This window comes from Podarcis cretensis (assembly GCF_951804945.1).
Source record: "Podarcis cretensis genome assembly, chromosome: 8".
Lineage (NCBI taxonomy): Eukaryota > Metazoa > Chordata > Lepidosauria > Squamata > Lacertidae > Podarcis > Podarcis cretensis.
The window spans coordinates 20,600,401-20,621,834 of NC_137177.1; the positions used below are offsets into that span (position 1 = coordinate 20,600,401).

Sequence of the window (21,434 nt, forward strand, 5' to 3'; positions counted from 1 at the left end):
ATCAATCAATCAATAATTTCCTTGTTATTTGATGAGATTTGCATACCACTTCCCTGACAAAAAAAACTTGTAAGCATATTGTTTGCTTGTTTATAAGATTTCTTTGCCGGCGTCCACCATAAGGTCCCGGGTCGGGTTACAAAAATAGAATATAGAGCTGTAAAAATAGATAGAACCATTGCAATTATTAAATGAGTAAAGCTGTTCCAAATGGAAGAGAACAGTGTAAAGTTAGCAAGAGAGGTGGGCCCCACCAAACAATGCTTTATTGCATAAATATAATATATAATATAAATAAAGCAACATAAATATATACATATAGGTATATACACTCTGACTTTCCCAAAGTAACCAGCACATATACAGAGACATACAATGCATATTGCTATATCAAAATGCTTATGTATTAATAAAACAGAGGATCCATCTGTAAATCCCCCGAATACCATTTGTCGCCTTCATCCATTTCTTCCCCTGTGCTCATAGTTTCCTTTAATTTCCTTACAACTTGTTTTGTTACGATAAAAGGAGATCATTATTTGCCAGCTATCCTGTTCCCTCAGGGCACCATCTGCTTCCACTCCCCTTCTTGCAAACAATGATGAGCGAATGTTGGCTTTTCAGGCTCTAATGGTCCACGCAGGCCTCAGACTCCTAATCTGGGCACAGTCCAGGGCAATCCTGAACCTCCTTTTACACAAACACATGAAATTTGGCTTCCCCATTTGTTTGTTTAACTTGGCAACCAGCTCACTGGAATCTGCTGGTTTGGAGTGGGATGTTCAGTTTTCAGACCTATGTCCTGCGGTTTCTGGTAAGCCTTTGGGGTCTTGCTCATTGCACCAGATTTGCTAACTATGTCACTGCTCTGACACCCAATAAATAATTTATCTTCTGTTGTTGGCTTAGACATGGTCAATTGTGAGCAGGTTGGTTTGGGGGATGCCAGAATATGTTATCATTTCTTCCTATTAATCACCAGTGGCTTTCCCATGGCCAAAACATTTCACAACCAAAGATATGACTGCAGTCTCATCAGGAAAAGGGCTGGGCCAGGAATCTCAGGTCCCAAGTTGGTTGTTATCTTCACAGCCCATTTTAATTTAAATCTATTCTGGTCAAAAAAAGAAAAAGAATCCATCAACCCTCAAGTCCCATTGGGGAGTTCCTGGAACTGGCATTTGTTCCCTATATAAAGGGAAACTATGGAAGAGGGAGAAGACAGAGAAAGGGATCCTGCAGCAGCAACTCCCTCTGTTCTCGATTCGAGTGCATCAGAAACACAAGCAAACTGAAGGTAAGAAATGGTGTGGGTTTTCTTTATGAATAACTCCAGCAAAAACTGTTCTTAAATCTGGTGAGAGGGGAAATTTCCATTCCCATATAGAAACAGCAGATTTGATAGCAGGCCACTAGGGTTGCCACCTTTGGTAGGGCAAAATAAAGGACAGGTTTGGGTGTGTGTGTGTTGGGAATACACTCTCTCTCATGACACCCAATCCTTCCCTGCTTTTTTTTTTTGGGGGGGGGGGGTGTTCCCTGCATTCAGCTTCCCACCTCCCTCGCCACCCCTGGTCACACTCTTCTCCTTGACTCACGTAGACACCCACACACAGGAAGAACAAGGATACAGTCTGAGTTCCTCACTTGTAGCTTTATAAATCATTTAATGTGTCAACACAAGTAGAAGTTATTAATATTGCAGTTGTTATATAAGGGATTGTTATTATGAGCGGAATGCAATTGAAATTAATAAGATTTTGTAACACAGAAATAAAGAAAATAATCAAACCACCAAATCTAGCATGCAGGGGGGGGGGCACTTTATCTAAATTACATAATTTAGTATTTGAATGATTGATATTAATAATTGTATTATAAATTGGCATTGTTATAATGAGGCTACTATTGGACTGTAATTGGAAACTGATTAAAAAAAATGTAAGAGAGGTGCTGTAGTCCAAGAGTATCTGGAGGACAACAATTTCCCCACTCCTGCAAGACAGTCCATTTAATTCTGAACCATGCCTATGTTCTGTTTTGACATAAGAGGGCAGGGTCACAATACTTCCTGTAATTCTGGGTTGCTATCTCCCCGCCAGCCTAACAAAACTGAAGGAGGAGGGTGTTTTGCAGACTAGGACAGTGCTCTGAGTTGCAGCCCAGAGAAGACCTGCTTCATCAAACCAATAGGGTCCACTTAATTCAGAATCCTGCTTTCAGTAGTGGCTATACTTGAAAACACCTAGGAACATAGGAAGCTACCTTATACTGAGTCAGACATTGATTCATCTAGTTCAGGGCTGTCTACGCTGAATAGCGGTATGTCTCTCCAGGGTTTCAGACAAGGGTCTCTCCAGTCCTTACCTGAAGATGCTAGGACTTGAACCTGGAACTTTTTGCATGAAACACAAATGTTCTCCTACTGAGCTGAACTATGATTTAGAGTGGAACCTTAAAAGTCAGGGTGGGGGGCTAATTTTGCGTCACACAGGGTGCCAATGAAATTTGAGGCCCCAATGTCCATCACTGGTATGACATCCTCCCACCCTCAGATAAACTTGAAGCATGTGTAAGAATATAAGAGGAGCCTGCTGTATCAGGCCAATATCCCATCTAGTCCAGCATTCTGTTTTCACAGTGGCCAACCAGATGCCTGTGGGAAACCCACAAACAGGACCTGAACCCAACAGCACTCTGTCCACCTGCAGTTGCCACCAGATGATATTCAGAGACAGGCTGCCTCTTATAGTGGCAGTGGAACAAGGCCATTCTGGCTAGTAGCCATGACTGTGTACAAAAATTATTAAAATGTGCTAACTAAAAGAAAAGAGGAGAGGCTCTTGGGAGTGAGACTATGTTCTGTAGATTTGCAATGTGCCAAACAAACAAACAAACAAACAAACAAACAAACAAAACACCTCTCCAGATTTCAGGGAAGTATGGCTACATTCATTCATGTACCTGTGTGGGGAAAGCCCATTGGTCTTACTGGGATTTACTCACCAGTATATGAAGAGCTGCAGCTTCTGCATCATGCAGACCCCAGTTGAACTTGACTCACTTGCTCACAAACACAGTTTGGGCTGACAACTTGCATTGCGAAAACCTCCAGCTCTTTTCATCTGGAAAATGTTGGGTGGGTGGCTATTGTCTTGGAAGGACCAAGTGTTCCAATCTAATCACAAAATGTATTTTGCAGCCGCTGTTAGTGCGTTGTCAAGCATGGGGATGATCAATCTCTGGACCAGGTTCTGTTTACTATGGGGTGAGTACTCTGTTGCATAACTGATGCTCATTGGTCTCCTTGTAGGGTGTCAAAGAGGGAGGGTAACTGGACAAAAGTCTTAACACCTCTGCCCCTTGTGAATACAAGCAAGATCCTTTCGTTTCTCCCAAAGCTGGCAGCAAACCCCCAAAATCCTGGCTGTAGACATATAGGAATCTTTCCACATCAACGCAGCACAAATCAGTAAAACTCTGGAGTCTGTTCAATATTATTGGCTCTAATCCAGAGAATGAACAAGGCTGTACACTTGCTGTGCTTTCTTCTGCCTCCCCCTTTCCCAAATCTTCTCCTTTGTGAATGAGATTGGATTCCCTGACCTGTTTACCAATGACTTTATTTGCCATGCTGACATCAAACATCCTTGCAACTCTTCCCAGTTCATGCAGCTCTCTTTCACTTCCCATGCAGTGTCATACCCTCCAAAACCTTGGGGACCAAAATTGGGACGCTCTCCTTTTTTTTGTCCCAAGTGCTCTAGCACGAGCCACCTGACTTGTGCCAGAGCAAGCGTCTTTTGATCCAGAGCTCTGCCGCAAGTCAGCTTGGTGAAGACTGTTATGCAAAAGCAGAACTCACAGCATACTCTTTAACTGAGATGTGAACCTCCCGGTTTTGCAACTGAAGTGCAATGCATGCTGCCTTTTTCTTGCATTTTGCCTGTAAATGCCATTTACTGGGGTTTTGCAATCAGGATTGGAGTATCACACCCAACTCCTGCTTTTGGGTTTGCCACAGACATCTGGTTGGCCACTGTGAGAACAGAATACTGAATTAGACATTCAACAGGGTTCTTCTGAATTCATTTAGCAATTTGCAGTTAATGAATTCCTCAAGGTGACCTACTTTAATAGTCTTTAGGCCACAATGAAAAGTTTCACTGACTTTCTCAAACTTCCCCTCCCCCCCCCATTTAGGTATTTCAAGTGGTCCTACCTGGATAATGTTCAACATGCTCCCTGTTACAGTCTCCTCTAGCTCCTTAGGAAGAGAGTTCATCACAGCTTTCATGCAGAATGGCTTGCCACGGATGTTCCAGGGAGATTTTAAGCTGCTCGTCACAGGGTATGCTCCTGCCACATCCATTACTATCTCCATGAAGCAGCCTGCCTTAAGAGTACAGACCGAGGTGAATGCTGGCCAAACACTGTCAGTGAAAATCCCACCAGAGGCAGAGATGGTTGGAAGCAGTGTCTTTGAAAACACGCTCACTGTCCGGGCTGACAAGGACATATCCATTCTCTCTCTGAACTACAAACCCCAGACAGCCGACACCGCCATTGTCTATCCCGTAGCAAGCTTAGGTACTGAGTACTATGTCGTTACCCCAAATGTGGGCACAGATCGCTACAGAGAGGTAGCCATCATAGCTTGGGAAGAACCTACAGCAGTTGAGGTCTACCTGAAAGGGGCTATTACATTCCAAGGAAGAGTCTATCCCCGGGGGACCATGCTCCCCATCTCACTCCAACCTTATCAAGCTGCTCAGCTACAAAGCCAAGTGGACCTTTCAGGCACTAGAATAGTCTCCCAGAAACCAGTAGCCGTCTACAGTGGGCACACATGCGTCTCCAGGCAAGTCCATGCTTGTGACCATGTTTTTGAGCAGCTTTTGCCTGTTTCCAGCTGGGGCACCAACTTCATCATTCCCTCTTTGCCCTTTAACATTGAGTATGACATGGTGTTTGTTTCCACTTCCCAAAAGACTCATGCCAATACTCAGATGGGACAGAGCAAGAGAAGCCGGAATTTGCCTGCTGCCCGGGCGACAATGTATGGCATTCAAGGGACAACTGCCATGTCCCTATCAGCTAGTTCTGGCGTCCAGGTGATGTTCTTCAGTGATGGCGGAACCTATGGGAACCTCCACTATGACCCTTTCTTCATGGCAATCCCTGACATCTCCAGCTATTGTCAGGCCTACCACATCTATGGGCACGACCATTTTGAAAACTATGCCCTTATCGTTGCAAAATCTTCAGAGACTTCTGGGATCACCTTGGATAAGAGACCACTGAGTGGTCTTCAGTGGAAGCTGGTGTCTGGCACTGAATACTCCTGGGCATCACACAGCTTGGGCCAGGGATATACAGTCCACACAATAGAACATGCCTATTCCCCCTTTGGGCTGCTGAGTGTTGGAATAGGAAATGAGAAGGCTTATGGCTCCCCAGCTATTTGTGCAAATGGTAAAATGGGATTCCTTTCCCCTCCTTCTCCCCACCTCTTCTTCCCTCTCCTCTTCTTTCATCCTTCAACTCAGGGATAGGCAATGTTAGTGCCCTCTAGATCTTCTCATCATCCCAAACCATTGACCATGTTGTCTGGGGCTAGGGTTGGAAGAGAAATTCAGTCCTGCTTGCATGCTAATGAGAAATGACCTACTTTGCACTTCTAAAACCAGTATGCAAACTGAAACAACTTCCATGTGATTCAATGATGCCCAGCTCTATTACAGTCATTCACACACACACACACACACACACCACACTTTTATAGAAAATATAGCAAGGCAGTGTTGAAAACTGGGCTCCCACATGCTTTAAAAAGCACTATTCTCATATATCATAAATTACAATAAATAGACTATAGGAACTTTTCAAAACTACGAAAAATAGCACATATTTCCTCATTTTCACTTATAAAATTTTATAAAAACCATAACTTATCCTGTACATCATTTAAATTACTCTTATTGATCAATTTCTGTGCAATTTTTCCTGAGCACCTAAAATTAAAAGTATTATACTTTGAAATACTTTGATCATATTAAAAGATTATAGGAAAGGAGAGGGATTACACTCCTCCCCATGCTCTTTATTTTGCATTCCCCAAACTTCCATGTGATTTCCACCCCTACTCATAACTTTTCATGTTAGACTTCTATGGTCTAAGTGAACTTTCTCGTATTACTTTATCTTAATGTTTAAGCCATTATCTACCTGAACCTATTTAAAATGACTTGGTTGCTTTTTCCTCTCACAGATCCCTGCAAAAATCTCCAGTGCAGGACAAAGGAAACATGTGTGGTGCAGAATGGTCAAGCGAGATGTGTCCATGAGTACATGGGGACCTGCCAAGGCTCCGCTGCCCAGGATTTCCAGACGTTTGATGGTCTGTTGGTGGACATTCAAGACTCCTGCACCTACACCATTGCAAAGTACTGTGGCAGTGACTCCACACTGGTCCCTTTCTCATTGGAGGAGAAGAGCAGCAACGTGAAGAGTCAGGACGCTGCCAAGATGCAGCTGAGCCATCTCAAAGTGTATGGTCACACGGTCACCATTAACAAGGGAGAAAGTGTCCAACTCATGGTAAGAATCCAGGTTCTTTGGTTTGGGTCATTTCCATTCATAACTATAGTGGGGGTGGTGAGGGAGACTGCATTATAGTTTGTACTTTGGATCTATTCCCTTATTATTAAGAAGCTGGTAATTTGGGTACCTGAGTCCCATGACCCAGGTACTTCCAAATAATTCCTCATATCTGCCTGCAGACCCAGAATTGTTACATGGTGTCAGAAGTGCATAATGAGCTGCAGTAATGATAGTGAAAAATCTCGAGGGATCTCAATGAATCGGTAATCATCCCTGCCACAACCCCAAATAATCTGTTAAATGAGCTGCAAATGGCTCCAAATATCTTGTGGTCCTTTAAATGCTAAAAGTGGGGCATAAGGAGAGTCAGAGACCACAAGTGTTTCGTCCCAGTGACTCTTTTCAGTACCAGCACTAATAGGAATCAGAAAAACAAGGGCACCTCAAGACATGTTCATTCTCAGAGTGGTTTAACAATAAATCTTGCCTACTGAAGAACTCTGGGAACTGTAGCTCTGTGAGGGGAATAGTGGTCTCCTAACAACTCTCAACAAGCTACAGTTCCCAGGATTCTTCGGGGGAAAGCCATGCATGTTTAAAATGATGTAAAAGTGCTTTAAATGTATGGTGCAAATGTATCCATAGTAAGGTTGGAAGCTACAGGCTGAGGAGATGGCCACAAGCCTAGGTGTGATCATGAAAAAATATTGACACATTCATGGAGTACCCAGAGGGAGAAGGGGTCAATTGGAAAAATTGAGCCTCCTCATTTGGAGGAAGCCTACTTCTCAGTGCCCCATGGTGACCCAGGCACCAAAAGAGGAAAGGGTTATTTTGTTACATGGAGGGCATACTTCCCAGACAGCCTTGGTACCTGTTTTTAAGGATATTAACCAATGGCACAAAGTGATGACTTATCCAGGGGACAAAGTTTGCCAGAGAGGACTATAAAGTGTGTCTCTTCCTTACCCTGCTACCCCTTCTTTTTTCTTCTTAGGTGAATGATGTGGCAGCCAGCATCCCTGTGACTCTGGAGGGTGGAAAAATCAAGGTCTTTGAGAACAATGGATTGCCCATCATTGAAACAGATTTCGGCCTCCATGTGATGTATGACACTGACGGGGTTGTAGTGGTAACTCTCCCCAGCAGCTACTATGGAGCCACCTGTGGGCTTTGTGGGAACTTCAACACCGAACCCCATGATGACACGACTTATTTGAATGGTACCTTTACCTCCTCAGTGGTGGACTGGGCCAGGAGCTGGAAGGTTGATTATCAGGACCCTGCCTGTTCAGATTCCTGCCAAGGAGATTGCTTGGCCTGCAGTGATAGACAGGAGGAACTGTTTGGCAGCAAAAGGTATTGCGGGGTCATCAGTCAAGTTTCAGGAGGCCCGTTTGGAGCATGCCACCCCACCATCAGCCCCACCAGCTACTTTAATGATTGTGTCAGTGGGATGTGCTTAAAAGGAGGGGACAAAGATGTGTTGTGCCAAATAGTGGAGACATATGCCACCGCCTGCAAAGAAGAGGGCATTGCCATTGATGAATGGAAGGTGACATCTGGTTGTGGACAAGCCCAGCCTGACCAACAGGCAAATGAGACGTATGCTGAAGAAATCACTCCCCAAGAAAATGCCCATCATTCAGCTGGTGAACCCATTCACAGCAGCACTGCATGTACGAAATGAGAGGTGGTCGCAAACATAGTTTAGGGTTGGGTTCAAGGGAGCAGAGGCAAGGAGTTACAGGAAGAGCTTCCTTAGAGCAGGACTTAATGGACCCTGTGGCTCTCCAGATGTTAGGATCCAACTCTCAACAGCCTCAACCACCATGGCCAATGTTGAGGGGTGAGGGGAGCTGCAGTTCAAGCAATATATGGAGAGCTACGGGTTCCCCATGCCTGCCCTACAGCAACCCTCAGCTAATCCTGTGGCTTTCTCTTCCTGCGTTGCTCTGCCCCATGAAAATGTACAGTCTCTGTGGATGCTCTTGAAGCAACCAGGGCCACTGGGAAAATGAAGAGGGGCCAGCAACAGTTCTTTAGGCTCATGTCCCAGGGTGTGCAATGATTACCTGCAATTGCTGCCCCCATTATGGATCTAGACAATAATTATTGAACTGCTGAGATACTTCAGCTGGTAGAGCATGAGACTCTTAATCCCAAAGTTGTGGATTTGAGCCCTACATTAGGTGAAAGATCCCTGCATTGCAGGAGGCTGGATTAGATGACCCTCAGGGTCTCTTCCAACTCTACAATTCTATCAACAGACTTGGTCCAAGTAGGATTTGGTCCATCAGCAGGTTAGTTATCTTTATGTCAGGAGTGGAGAACCTTCTTCATCCTGAGGGCCATATTCCTTTCTAGGCAAGCTTCCAAGGGCCACATGACACTGGTGGGCAGGGCCAGAGGCAAAAGTGGGTGAAGCAGCACAGTAGCACACCCCTCTGTACCCTCCAAATGATCAAAGTATACATTACAGTCAGGCAGAAATGCTCAGGGTGCAAAGCAGGGCCATTGATGGCCATGTGAAGAGAGTGTGTGGTCCAGGGAAGGCACTGTAGACCAGATAGAGAGGTGTGGAGAGCTGCATTTAGCATTTGGGTCCCTTCCCTATTTTATAGTTTCTAAAACTGACTGTGAGTCCCACTTGTCTAATTGATATGTAAAAGCAATATCTTATCAAAACTAATCCATTCTTCCCCGCCACCCAGCAGCCGACACCTGCCCTGAAAATAGTCACTATGAGGCCTGCGGAAATGCCTGCCCAGCAACCTGTTCTGAACCATCAGCCCCCTCTGCTTGCAAAGATCCTTGTGTGAAAACCTGCCAGTGCAACGATGGATACGTCCTCAACGGCGGCAAGTGTGTCCCTGTTGAGAACTGCAGTTGCATGCATAACAGCCTCCGCTACAAGGCTGGGGAGGAGTTCTGGGCTGATGAGAACTGCCAGTCTCGCTGCAAGTGTGATCCAAGCCTGGGCCAAGTGAGATGCCGGAAGGCCGCTTGCAAAGGCAATGAGAAATGCGCCCTGGTGAATGGTGTGCGCCGCTGCAAGGGGACGACATACTTCACCTGCATAGGAACTGGCGACCCTCACTATACCACCTTTGATGGGAGGAAGTATGACTTCCAAGGCACCTGCATTTATCAGATGGCAGCGGTCTGCTCCGGGGACCCCACCCTCACCCCATTTCTGGTCACAGTGGAGAACAACAACCGAGGGAGTAAGGCAGTGTCCTTCACCAAAGTGGTGACTCTGGAGGTCTATGGCATGACCATCAGTCTGAGCCAAGAGCATCCACGCAAGATTAAGGTACCAAAGGGAAAAAGAATGCTGGAGGATGGGAAAGTGTGAGGAAGCTTTAAATCAGGGAACCTCAGGGGGTTGGACTTACCATTAGCACATTTTTCCCCTCCCAAGGGTTTTCTGTTTGTTTGTTCATTGCTGCTGCTTAAAATGACAATAGCAGCACCTGTGGTAGTAACCTGGACACTATTTTTCAACTTTTGCAATACCCCAGATCTAGTGTCATTCGAAGGCATTGTAGGAATCAGGAGAAATAGTGGCTGGCTGACACACATATGATGGAGAATATTCAGAGAAAATTCTACAGTGTCCTAGTAGTGTGGGAAAGAAAAATCTCAGAAGTGTTCTCAATAGGTCTTCTGAGCATAGGAGGATAAGAAGCTACCTCATACTGATACTGACCTTTGGTCCAACCAGCTCAATATTGTCAATAGTGAGTTCTAGCATCTCTCCAGAGTTTCAGACAGGGAGCCTTACCTAGCCCTACCTGAAGTTGTTTCACTGAAACCCTATGGGTGGTCACTTCCATGTTTTCCAGGTGAATGGAGTCTTTGTGGACCTGCCGTTCTCCTACGAAAATAAACTGAAGGTCTACATCAGTGGAGTCCATGGCTTCATCAAAACAGACTTTGATCTGAGAGTCAGCTTTGACTGGTACAGTTATGCCAGGGTCATTATTCCCAACACTTATGCCAATGCTGTGTGCGGACTGTGTGGCAATGCCAATCAGGATCCCAGTGATGATTTTGTCATGAAGGATGGAACTCAGACGACAGATGAAATCCAGTTTGCAGACAGCTGGAAGTTGAAGGAGGTCCCAGGATGCTCTGCAGGATGCAGTGACTGCCCAGTATGCAGTGAGGCAGAGAAACAGACCTACAAGGGGGACCAGTTCTGTGGGATCCTCAAGAGGAAGGATGGACCGCTCAGACAGTGCCATGAGGCCGTTGACCCAACATCCTACTTTGAGGACTGCGTTTTTGACACATGTCAATACAAGGGTCATCATGACACTCTCTGCAGTGCCATCAGTGCCTATGTGACAGCCTGCCAAGCACTGGACGTCAAGGTTGGGAAATGGAGATCAGCCTCTTTTTGCAGTAAGTTTGGGCTCTCCTGCATCTGTGCATCATGTGCTCATGTGCCTTTGCATGAGCATGTGTCAAATATCCACTGAATGCTAAAAATATATGCACCAGTCCAAGGTACAAAACCATGATTTTGCCTCATGTATCAGGAGTGGGGAATCTGAGGGTCTCCAAATGTTCCTGGACTCCACCTCCCATCAGCCCCAGTCAGTCAGCGATAATGGGAGTTTTAGTTAAGTGACTGTTGAAGACATGGCTGGTCCACCCATGAGACAAGATGAGACAACCGCCTCAGGCAGCAGGATCCACAGGGGCAGCTGCTCCTGATGTAGACCTTTATTCTCCTCCTTGTTCCTGATATAGATCTTCACTCACTTCTTCTTCCCTGGCAGGGAGGGATGGTGCCATTCTGTGGTTTGTTTCAGGTGCCAAAGTGTTTCAAACCAGCCCCCCCCCAAGGGTATCATGCTCCCCACCCTTGTAAGTGGAGGGCAGATGCCTTGCCCCTCCTTCCAAATTTATGTTATTTAAAAATAATAATAATTAAAGATTCTCAGGAATACAAATTGCATTAGACTATGTAGAGTGGCATATCCCCGTGCCAATATTTCCTACAGTTTTTGAGTTGAAATAAATACTGTATTTGACTTTTGATAATCTAAACAATTGCACACAGGCCATCAAAATTCACCCTCAAAGCCAATTTAGCCTCAGAACTGATCTGAGAAACCTTGTTTGGGATTCCTTCTGTTTCTGTTTTAAGGCGAGAAGGAAAGGTTGGTGACAATATTGATGAGTTCAATGACCAGTTCATGACGACATCTTTTGGAAGCAGATTGCAGACTTCTGAACCTCACTGGTACTGAAATGCCCCAAGAAAAATCTACATCTGCAATAAGCAATAACACTTAGCAAGCAATGTTTGGGTGGGAACCCATGTAGTATACTAGGATAGCTGACATGTTGCCCTCTAGAATTTGCTGCCCCCTCATCACTGACCATTGTTCATACAGGCCAGGACTGATGGGAGTTGGAGTCCAACATCATTTGGAGGCCACCATAAGGTGTGAAGCTCTAATTAAACATGAATGCTGGCTTCTTAATCAATTTAGGACCCAGATCTGGGCCAGCCTTAGGCCAATCCCAGACACTCCAAGTGCCCCTCTTTTCCAGGGACATCCCTGATTTAGAGAAGCAGTTTTTTATTTGATCCCAGAATGTCTCACTTTTTCTTAGGATGTCCCTATTTTCATTGGATAAATGTTAGAGGGCATGGAGTTATCTGACCTCCAAGCCATCTGAAGGCAACCCTGTATAGGGAAGTTTTAAAAAATGTTTAATGTTTTATAATGGGTATTTTTATATATGTTGGAAGCTGCCCAGAGTGGCTGGAGCAACCCAGTAAAATGTGTGGGGTATAAATAGTAAAATTATCATTATGGAGTGGGACATCCCTATTTTCATCAGAGAAACATTGGAGGGCATGCAATCCAAAATGCTGCATTGGGCCCAGGATACATAGCCCTACAGGCTATGCATTACATTAATCATTTGTTGTTCAGTTGGGCTATGATAACAGAACACAAAATCCTCTGTTGAAAAACAGCTGTCTACTAGCTTAATAGTCTCCTTCTGTGATATTCCCATAAGAGACCCTTCGGCAGTATCATCCTTCCCTTTTCTCTTCTTTACTGGAAATGCGTCCCAGAACGGCTTGTCTCTAATTGCAGTGTACTCTGGGAAGTCCTATTGCACTATCGCTCTAAATGATACTTACACAATACAGTCCTCATGTAGGCCATTTGTTCTGTTCCAGCCACTCAGTCCCATCATCCTTCCAGAAAACATTAGGAATCCCAATGAACACATCTCTCTTCCTGGATGAGTGTTCCCTCCCCACTATTCAAGACCACTAAAATTTCCATTAAAATAACCTTTGTTTGAAATGTAGGTTGGATGCATCCTCACTGTTAATCTGCAATCGTTGTCATTCTCCTCCTCCTTTCTTCTTTTTCCAGGCACTCCCTGTCCACGCCATTCCCACTACGAGCTCTGTGGAAGTGGCTGCCCTGCCACCTGCAACAGCCTCTCAGCTCCGGAAGTGTGTGAGGCTCCATGCACAGAAGGGTGCTTTTGTGATACTGGCTTCATCCTCAGTGGGGATCAGTGCGTCCCTCCAGAAGAGTGTGGCTGCATGTTCCAGGGCAGATACTACAAGAAGGGAGAGGAGTTTTATCCTGGTAGCTCCTGCCAGGAGAAGTGCCGCTGTCTGGACAATGGAGCCACCACATGTGGGCAGTTCTCCTGTGGAGCACATGAGGAGTGCAGGGTGGAGAATGGCATCCAAGGTTGCCACCCTGTGGGGTATGGCACAACTATAGCATCTGGTGACCCCCATTATATTTCCTTTGATGGACGAAGTTTTGATTTCCATGGCTCCTGTACTTACACCTTAGCCCATGTCTGCAGCCAGGACCCTAATCTAGTGAAGTTCTCCGTGTTGGTGGAGAACGGCATGCTTGACTATGGACGTTCTCCTATTACAAGGACAGTTGTGATCTCTGTTCACGGACACTCCATTGCCCTTGAAAGGGGGATGAAGTGGAAAGCTATGGTATGTACTTCCTAGTGATGACCACTTGTTTTTGAATTTAAAACCAGACCTCCATCCAGCTAATATGATTTCTTGTTTGCACAGGTGGATGGAGAACTCTACACTTTGCCAATGAATACAGTGGATGGGAAACTCTGGATCACCCAGGAGGGGAACAATATCATTGTTCATTCATCATTTGGCCTCACAGTCCTTTATGATACCTCCTCGTTCGTCCATGTGTCTCTTCCTAGTACCTACCAGGGACATATGTGTGGACTTGGGGGCAATTTCAATGGTGACACGAGTGATGATTTCATGCTACCTAATGGACAAGTCACCCAAAGTGTGGATGAGTTTGGAGCCTCCTGGAAGGTCCCTGTGGATGGTGCCATTTGCTCTGATGGCTGTGGTGTGGAATGTCCCACCTGTGCTGCAGCGCAGGCAGCACCATACGAGGCCAAGAGCTCCTGTGGAATGATCCAGTCCAAGACAGGTCCATTCAAGGACTGTCACTCTTTGGTGAACCCTGCTGAGTACTTGAGGCAGTGCCTGCATGACATGTGTGTGGCCGGTGGAGCTGCAGAGACTCTCTGCCGAAGCCTTCAAGCCTATGCAGCTGCATGCCAACTGGCTGGAGTCAAGATTGGAGCATGGAGAATGACCTCCTTCTGTTGTAAGTCAGCAAATTTTAACCCTTTCCTCATATGTTCTATCCCTGAGGAAAATCACTCCTCTAAAGCTGTTTTGTTCTTGTTTGGCATGAGAGAAAGGTCTCCTGTTGGCACCATTGACTGAGAACGTGTCTAATGTCCGAATGGTGAGAGATAATTTGTAAGTCTAAATGAAGCTGGGTCACAAAAGTATGTACTGCAGACCTTTGCTTGACTGTTCCAACTCTATGAAGACATACCTTATAGCGATTTGATCTCTCTTATACAGCTAAGGGCACAAGTAGTGGGGGCGGGGGGGATCACATTAGGAAGAACCAGATCTGAAAGACCATTACAGTGGTACCTCGGGTTACAGATGCTTCAGGTTGCATACACTTCAGGTTACAGACTCCGCTAACCCAGAAATATTACCTCGGGTTAAGAACTTTGCTTCAGGGTGAGAACAGAAATCGTGCAGCGGCAGAGCAGTGACAGCAGGAGGCCCCATTAGCTAAAGTGGGGCTTCAGGTTAAGAACAGTTTCAGGTTAAGAACAGACTTCCAGAATGAATTAAATTCTTAACCCGAGGTACCACTGTACTGTACTTTCCCAAGTCCATACAGTATATTTTGTGTCTGAGGAGGGACTGGGGAGCCTAAGCTGGGTCTCTCTTTTCAGATACATCATGTTGCTTTACACTAGCTCTTGACATATTTTTAGAGTACTAGAGAGAGAAGAAGAAGAAACAACTGTTCTTTGTATAATTCTGTTTGCTGAATTTCATTTCTATTGCTCCTTTCCTCCAAGAAGTTCAGCATGGCATGCATCAGTGCTCATCAGCCTTGGCTCTCAAGCTATTGTTGGACTCAATTCCCATCAGCATAGCCAATGATCAGGGATGGTGAGTTGTAGTCCAATAACATTTGAGAACACTAGATTGAAGAACACTTTCATACATCATGGGAGCCAAGTCTTCAGATGTTTTTGGATTCAAACTCCCATTAGCCCTCAAAGGCCAATACAGAGAGCTACGAAGAGCTGACAGATAGCATAGCTATAGCATAGGTGAAGGAGAGCTGTACAGCAGGTAACCCTTGAGTGCAGATCATCTCATTCTGTACACCTTCTTTTCTTCCTTTCAGCTCTACCTTGCCCAGTTAACAGCCATTATGAGTTGTGCACCCGATCCTGCGATTTCACATGTGCTGCCTTATCTGCTCCATCTCAGTGCACCGGAGATTGCTTTGAAGGTTGCCAGTGTGACACCGGCTACGTGTTTGATGGGGAAGATTGTGTGTCCATGGACAAGTGTGGCTGTGCTTATGATGGGCGCTACATCAAGGTTGGTGATGGTTTATGAAGCAGAAGGTTCCTCAGCGGTGCAGTGATTGTGACACAGTTTAGAGGAACTTTTGTATGTATTCACACACACACACACACACACACACACACGTATATCTATTTATATCTATGTGTCTGTCTGTCTGTCTGTCTGTCTGTCTGTCTGTCTTGCTGCAATGGCCAGATTATGGTGTATGTGCTGATTTTATGGTGGTTGTTGTATAAAACAGGAGAGGGCCTCTTGTTTCTTGTTTCTCAGTCTTTGCTTCCATTGCAGCAGCTGCCTATTTTGTATCAAAGTTTGATCACCATGGATCTATACAACCATCATTGGACACATGGCAGGGCCTTCTTGGTGGGAGTTCCTTGCCTGTGAAATGCCTTCCCTGGAGATGTCATCTGTCTTTTTTAAAACAAACAAACAAAAAACCACCATGTTTATGCTCATTTCATGGCTGAAAGAGACTGTTCTCAGCCACACTGAAATAAACAGCTGCAGGGATATGTGGTTGGTTTTAAAATGTTTTTAAGTAGGGGAGCAGGTGGCACTGTGATCTAAACCACTGAGCCTCTTGGGCTTGCTGATCAGAATGTCAGCCATTCATATCCTCATGATGAGGTGAGCGCCCGTTGCTCTATCCTAGCTTCTGCCAACCTAGCAGTTTGAAAGCATGCCAGTGTGAGTAGATAAATAGGTGCCACTGTGGATGGAAGGTAAATGGAGTTTCCATGCACTCTGGTTTCCATCACAGTGTTCCATTGTGCCAGAAATGGTTTAGTCATGCTGGCCACATGACCTGGAAAGCTGTCTGTGGACAAACACTGGCTCCCTTGGCCTGAAAAGCGAGATGAGAAGTTCTTAATTTTTAATAATGTTCTTCGATCTTCTTTTTTAAAAAGGTTTCAAGTACTTTCCCCCCCTTTGTTTAGAAGAGTGGGAAAGGAATTTAATAAACAAATAAAATAATTTTGATTCTGTTTCCTGTCCTTTCCTTCAACCCATCCTTCCCTCCTGGATTTATGGTATTGGTTTTGATATCTAAAAGTTGATTTTCAAGTGGAAGTCTTATCATCTTTCTGGAATTTCTTTCCAGGCTGGAGAGACCATCTTCTCCAATAACTGCTCAGAAAAATGCACCTGTCGTCCCTCAGGCCAGCTCACCTGTGCAGAAACCAGCTGTGCTGCAGGGGAGACCTGTGTGCTCACAGACAAGGTCCGCAGCTGTGTAAGGCAGGAAGGGCACTGCACACTCAGCCCAGGAGCCTGGTTCACCTCCTTTGATGGAGCCAAAGGGAAACTGCTTGCTAGTGGCATCTACAAGATTGCCTCCTACTGCGATGAGCAGTCACCATCCTGGTTCAAGGTGCTGGTGGATGTCAGTGAATGCAATGAAGACACTGTGCCAGCTGGGACAGCCGTCTATGTCTTCTTCCGAGAAGCGTTCATCTCAGTGACCAACTACAAGGAAACTTGGGTAAGCCACTGTAGGCCACGATAGTTCAGTGGAACCTACAGCCCAAATGTTATGGGTGTCAGTTCACATCCAGAGGCAAAACCCACCTACTTCATTTTCAATAATAATAATAATAATAATAATAATAATGTAAGAACTTAAGCACAGCCATCCTTTGACACCTGCAGTTCTCTGAATTTTGCAGTACAGTGCACAAGAAATGTGCACACAAATGCATGTACTGGGGTAAAGAGTGCATAAAATGCATATGTTGAAAGAGCATACAAAATGCATTATATTAGGGGAAATGGCTCTGCAAATATGTGTATATGAGGCAAATCTGCATAGAAACACATGTATATGAAGAGAAATTCATACGAAAATGCTGGTGAATTTTCACGAGGACTTAAAGAGAGTTGCAAAATGATGCAAAAATGTGGAGAACTCAACTTTAGCCTGGAAAAATGAGAAACTGGGTGAACCCAAAATTGACAGATTCAGCTATCCCTACTCTAAATATCAGTTGCTGGGAGATAAAGCATAGAAGAGCCTTGCTTCTGGGCTTCCTGGAAGCAATTAGCAGGACACTTTGTAAAGCAGGATGCTGGGTTAGGGATGGACCAATCAGTCTATCTCTAGTTTGTATCAATCATTTAATGAAAGGGCTGGTGCTGTTTTTATTGTAATTATTGATATGGCTTTAATAGAATTCATATATGCATATAATTTTAATTCCATCAATGTTTTAATTGTTTTTAATGATTGCATTTTCTATGTTTTTAGCAGTTCTTATTTTTATCTGTAAGCTATCTTGAGTCAGGGAGAAAGGCAAAGTATAATAATAATAATAATAATAATAATAATAATAATAATGATTCAATTGTTATGTATGTCCTGTTTCTGCTTTGATCTGCCCCTCTTTTTCTTCTCCTTCTGGAATTAGGAAACAAATTCCATTCACCCCCAATGATTCTCAGCAGGATTCTGCCTCAGCCTGTCCTCTTTGCCTTTCAGGTCAACGGGCTCTTGGTGCAGCTTCCACTGAATGTCTCCAACGCCGTGTCTATCACTGAATCTCAGGACACCACTGTCATTGACCAAAGCTCCCAGATGCAAGTTCTCTTCGGTTTCAACGGCAAAGTGACCGTGAGAGTCACGGAGAGCCTGGCAGGGAAGTTGTGTGCCCCTTGTGGGAACTTCAACAATCAAGTCTCAGATGACCTGCGGCTGCCCAGTGGTCAGATTGCAGGAGACATTGCTGAGGTCGTTGATGCCTGGAAGGCTAGGGACTTCTTAGAGTGGTGAGTAGGCCCGACTGCGGCTCTTGGCTCTTTGTGATAAGGTAAAACAGCCTCCCCCAGCTCCGTGCCCTCTAGACGTATCAGGCTCCAACTCTCAACAGTTGCTTCCCATGGCCAGGGATGATGGGAGTTGTAGTCCAAATCGACTGGAGGGCACCAGGTTGGGGAAGCCAGGAGTAGCTTTAGGCTACAGAACTAGCCTACACTCATAGGGACATAGGGGAAGTTGCCTTCTCTCAGGTCAGAGGGTCCATTTAGCACAGCACTGCCTACTCAGACTGGCAGCAGCTTCCCAGGTTCTCAAGCAGGGAGGCAGATTTTTAACTAGAGGTGCACAGGATTCAACCTGGGACCTTCTGCATGTGAAGAATATGCTGTACCTTGCAGAAATGACTATCACTTCTCTCCAGGGCCATCCCTAGTGCTACAACTAATCCAGAATGTGGCAGCTAGACTAGTGACTGGGAGTGGCTGCCGAGACCATATAACACCGGTCCTGAAAGACCTACATTGGCTCCCAGTACGTTTCTGAGCACAACTCCAATTGTTGGTGCTGACCTTTAAAGCCCTAAATGGCCTCGGCCCAGTATACCTGATGGAGCGTCTCCACTCCCATCATTCAGCCCGGACACTGAGGTCCAGCTCCCAGGGCCTTCTGGCAGTTCCCTCACTGTGAGAAGTGAGGTTACAGGGAACCAGGCAGAGGGCCTTCTCGGTAGTGGCACCTGCCCTGTGGAATGCCCTCCCATCAGATGTCAAGGAAATAAACAACTATCTGACTTTTAGAAGACACCTGAAGGCAGCCCTGTTCAGGGAAGTTTTTAATGTCTGATGTTTTATCACTTCTTTATTATTATTATTATTATTATCATTAATTCTGTTGGGAGCCACCTAGAGTGGCTGGGGAAACCCAGCCAGATGGACAGGGTATAAATAACAAACAATAACATCATCATCATACTTGCCTAAAGGCAGCTCTGTGCCTCCCGAACCATTGGCTTCTCTTCAAATTTTCACCACCATATATTTCACACCAGGTCTAACACCCGACTTCCTCACACGGCTGCCCTCCTTCCCTTTCTAAGGCCCCATCTGCACTATGCATAGCAAGCAACATCATGCCACTTTAAACAGTCATGCCTCCCTAGAAAATGATCATAGGAACTGTAATTTGTTAAAGGTGCTGAAAATTTTTAGGCCACCCCTTTTCCTCTCACAAAGTTACAATTTCTAGGGTTCACTGAGAGGGATCGGCTGTTATCTGGGAACTGTAGCTCTCTGAGATGAATTTGGGTCTCCTGGCAACTCTCAGCATCCTTAACCAACCACAGCTCCCAGGATTTTGAGGGGGGAGCCAAGACTGCTTAAAGTGGTATCATACTGCTGCAAATGTCTAGTGCAGATGGGGTTTCGACCTTGCTGGGTTGAACTGGGTTACAAGCACTTCCTGCAAGTGTTAAGCAGCTACAGTGGTACCACAGGTTAAGAACTTAATTTGTTCCAGAGGTCCGTTCTTAACCTGAAACCGTTCTTAAACTGAGGTACCACTTTAGCTAATAGGGCTTCCCGTTGCACAATTTCTGTTCTCATCCTGAAGCAAAGTTCTTAACCCGAGGTACTGTTTCTGGGTTAGCAGAGTCTGTAACCTGAAGCGTCTGTAACCTGAAGCGTCTGTAACCCAAGGTACCACTGTCAAGGACTTTTTATTCCCCACTCCTCAGCCCCCAACCAAAACATGCACATGCTATGCAGAGGGATACATACAGTCAGTGTTAGAAGCATGTAACAAGAAGAAACATTGGGCTGCCAGATGGCACACCTTGAGGGCCAGCCTCACAATTCTCTCTCCTCTGCTTGCTTCTACAGTTACTGATATCTGCACATGAGATACTCCTTAGACTGGTAAGTGACTCTCCAGACTGCTGTTGTTTCTAAGGGCCCAATCCATGGCTTGTTTAGAGTAAGCTAAACACACTAAGCCAAACTATCGCTTGGCTTGCGGAAGCACAGTACCAGGAGTTGGGAGGGGAGAAGCAAAGCAACCATCTTTGGGAGCGGAAGTTGCTATTTCCATTCCTTCAACTTATGAGAAGACCAACCTTTTTTCTGACCCCAACCCCAATTTCTTTCTTTCTTTAATGTGTCCCGCTAGCATCCCACTACTAGACACACCCCACTTGCCCTTGAGAGCAATGCCACGTCGTGTTGTTCCCAAAGCATTCTGGGAAGCATAGCTGGCAGAAAACCAAATGACCAGCGCCAATTTGAGATCGCCAGCACACCTTCCTGATCCTCAAAGGGACACCTTAGCCCTGCATGTCCCTTTGACAATCTCAGATGGATTGCCAGCATACCTTCCTGATGGTCTGCCTCCTCTGCGCGCATTGGGTCCCCTCAATGCTGAGTACAACTCGGCGCCTGTGTTACTGTGCAACTAGAGCATCTACGGAAACAGGCTCAGCCCATGGCCTCTGCATAACACAACTCTTCTTATGCCTTTTCCTCTCTAGATATATCTAAAATCCCAATCTGGAAGCATGCACTGGATGCACAAGCACCTTAGAACAATGCTGTATTTGGTTTAAAAAAAGAAACATCCAAAAGTTCCTGCACGAGTGGAGCATCCAGTTAATAAATGGAATGTGATTATCTACAATAACTGAGAATGGAGCCTTCATATACAGAGGCAGTAGCTCTGTTTACCAGATTCTGAAGACAAACAATTAGGGAGAATAGTTCTCAGCTTCTTGTTCTGCTTGTCAGCTTTCCATGAAGATCTGCCTGGCAACTGTGGGACTCAAATGTGCTCAAGTAGACAGACCTTTGACCTGTTCTAGCAATATGAAGTCCTTTATCTTCAGCCTGTCCAAATGTTTCCTGATGTTTGATGAGAGCTCAGCATCTGATCCCATGGTAGCTTGTGAATCTCAGGATGTTCAGAGATGAAAATGTGTAAACCTATTGCACTCTAACCAATTCATGTCCTTATCTATAAAGAAGTAAACCCTTTGACAACCTTCTGTTGTTTGTATAAACTCATTTTCTTGCACACCCAGGATGGATGCATATGCTATGAAACGTCTATCCAGTC

General features: G+C 45.2%; 1 protein-coding gene across 1 annotated transcript; it reads left to right on the forward strand.

Moving 5' to 3' along the window:
* The first annotated feature begins 1,169 nt into the window (after positions 1-1,169).
* LOC307221460 (IgGFc-binding protein-like) lies at positions 1,170-21,363 on the forward strand. The gene is made up of 14 exons (XM_079985885.1): positions 1,170-1,297; positions 3,203-3,268; positions 4,204-5,475; positions 6,272-6,600; positions 7,601-8,282; positions 9,318-9,919; positions 10,452-11,013; positions 13,020-13,615; positions 13,700-14,270; positions 15,390-15,589; positions 16,683-17,063; positions 18,057-18,343; positions 20,210-20,245; positions 20,854-21,363. Exons 2-13 carry the CDS (start codon positions 3,226-3,228, stop codon positions 20,214-20,216), a joined length of 5,532 nt encoding a protein of 1,843 aa, XP_079842011.1. The 5' UTR covers positions 1,170-1,297; positions 3,203-3,225; the 3' UTR covers positions 20,217-20,245; positions 20,854-21,363.
* Positions 21,364-21,434: the final 71 nt, after the last annotated feature.

Excerpts from the sequence above, each read along its gene's own strand:
- LOC307221460 (XM_079985885.1), top strand. The coding sequence starts at position 3,226 with ATGGGGATGATCAATCTCTGGACCAGGTTCTGTTTACTATGGG. Across the intron at positions 3,269-4,203 it reads CAGGTTCTGTTTACTATGGG|GTATTTCAAGTGGTCCTACC; the intron begins GTGAGTACTCTG and ends CCCCCCATTTAG. Across the intron at positions 13,616-13,699 it reads GGATGAAGTGGAAAGCTATG|GTGGATGGAGAACTCTACAC; the intron begins GTATGTACTTCC and ends TTGTTTGCACAG.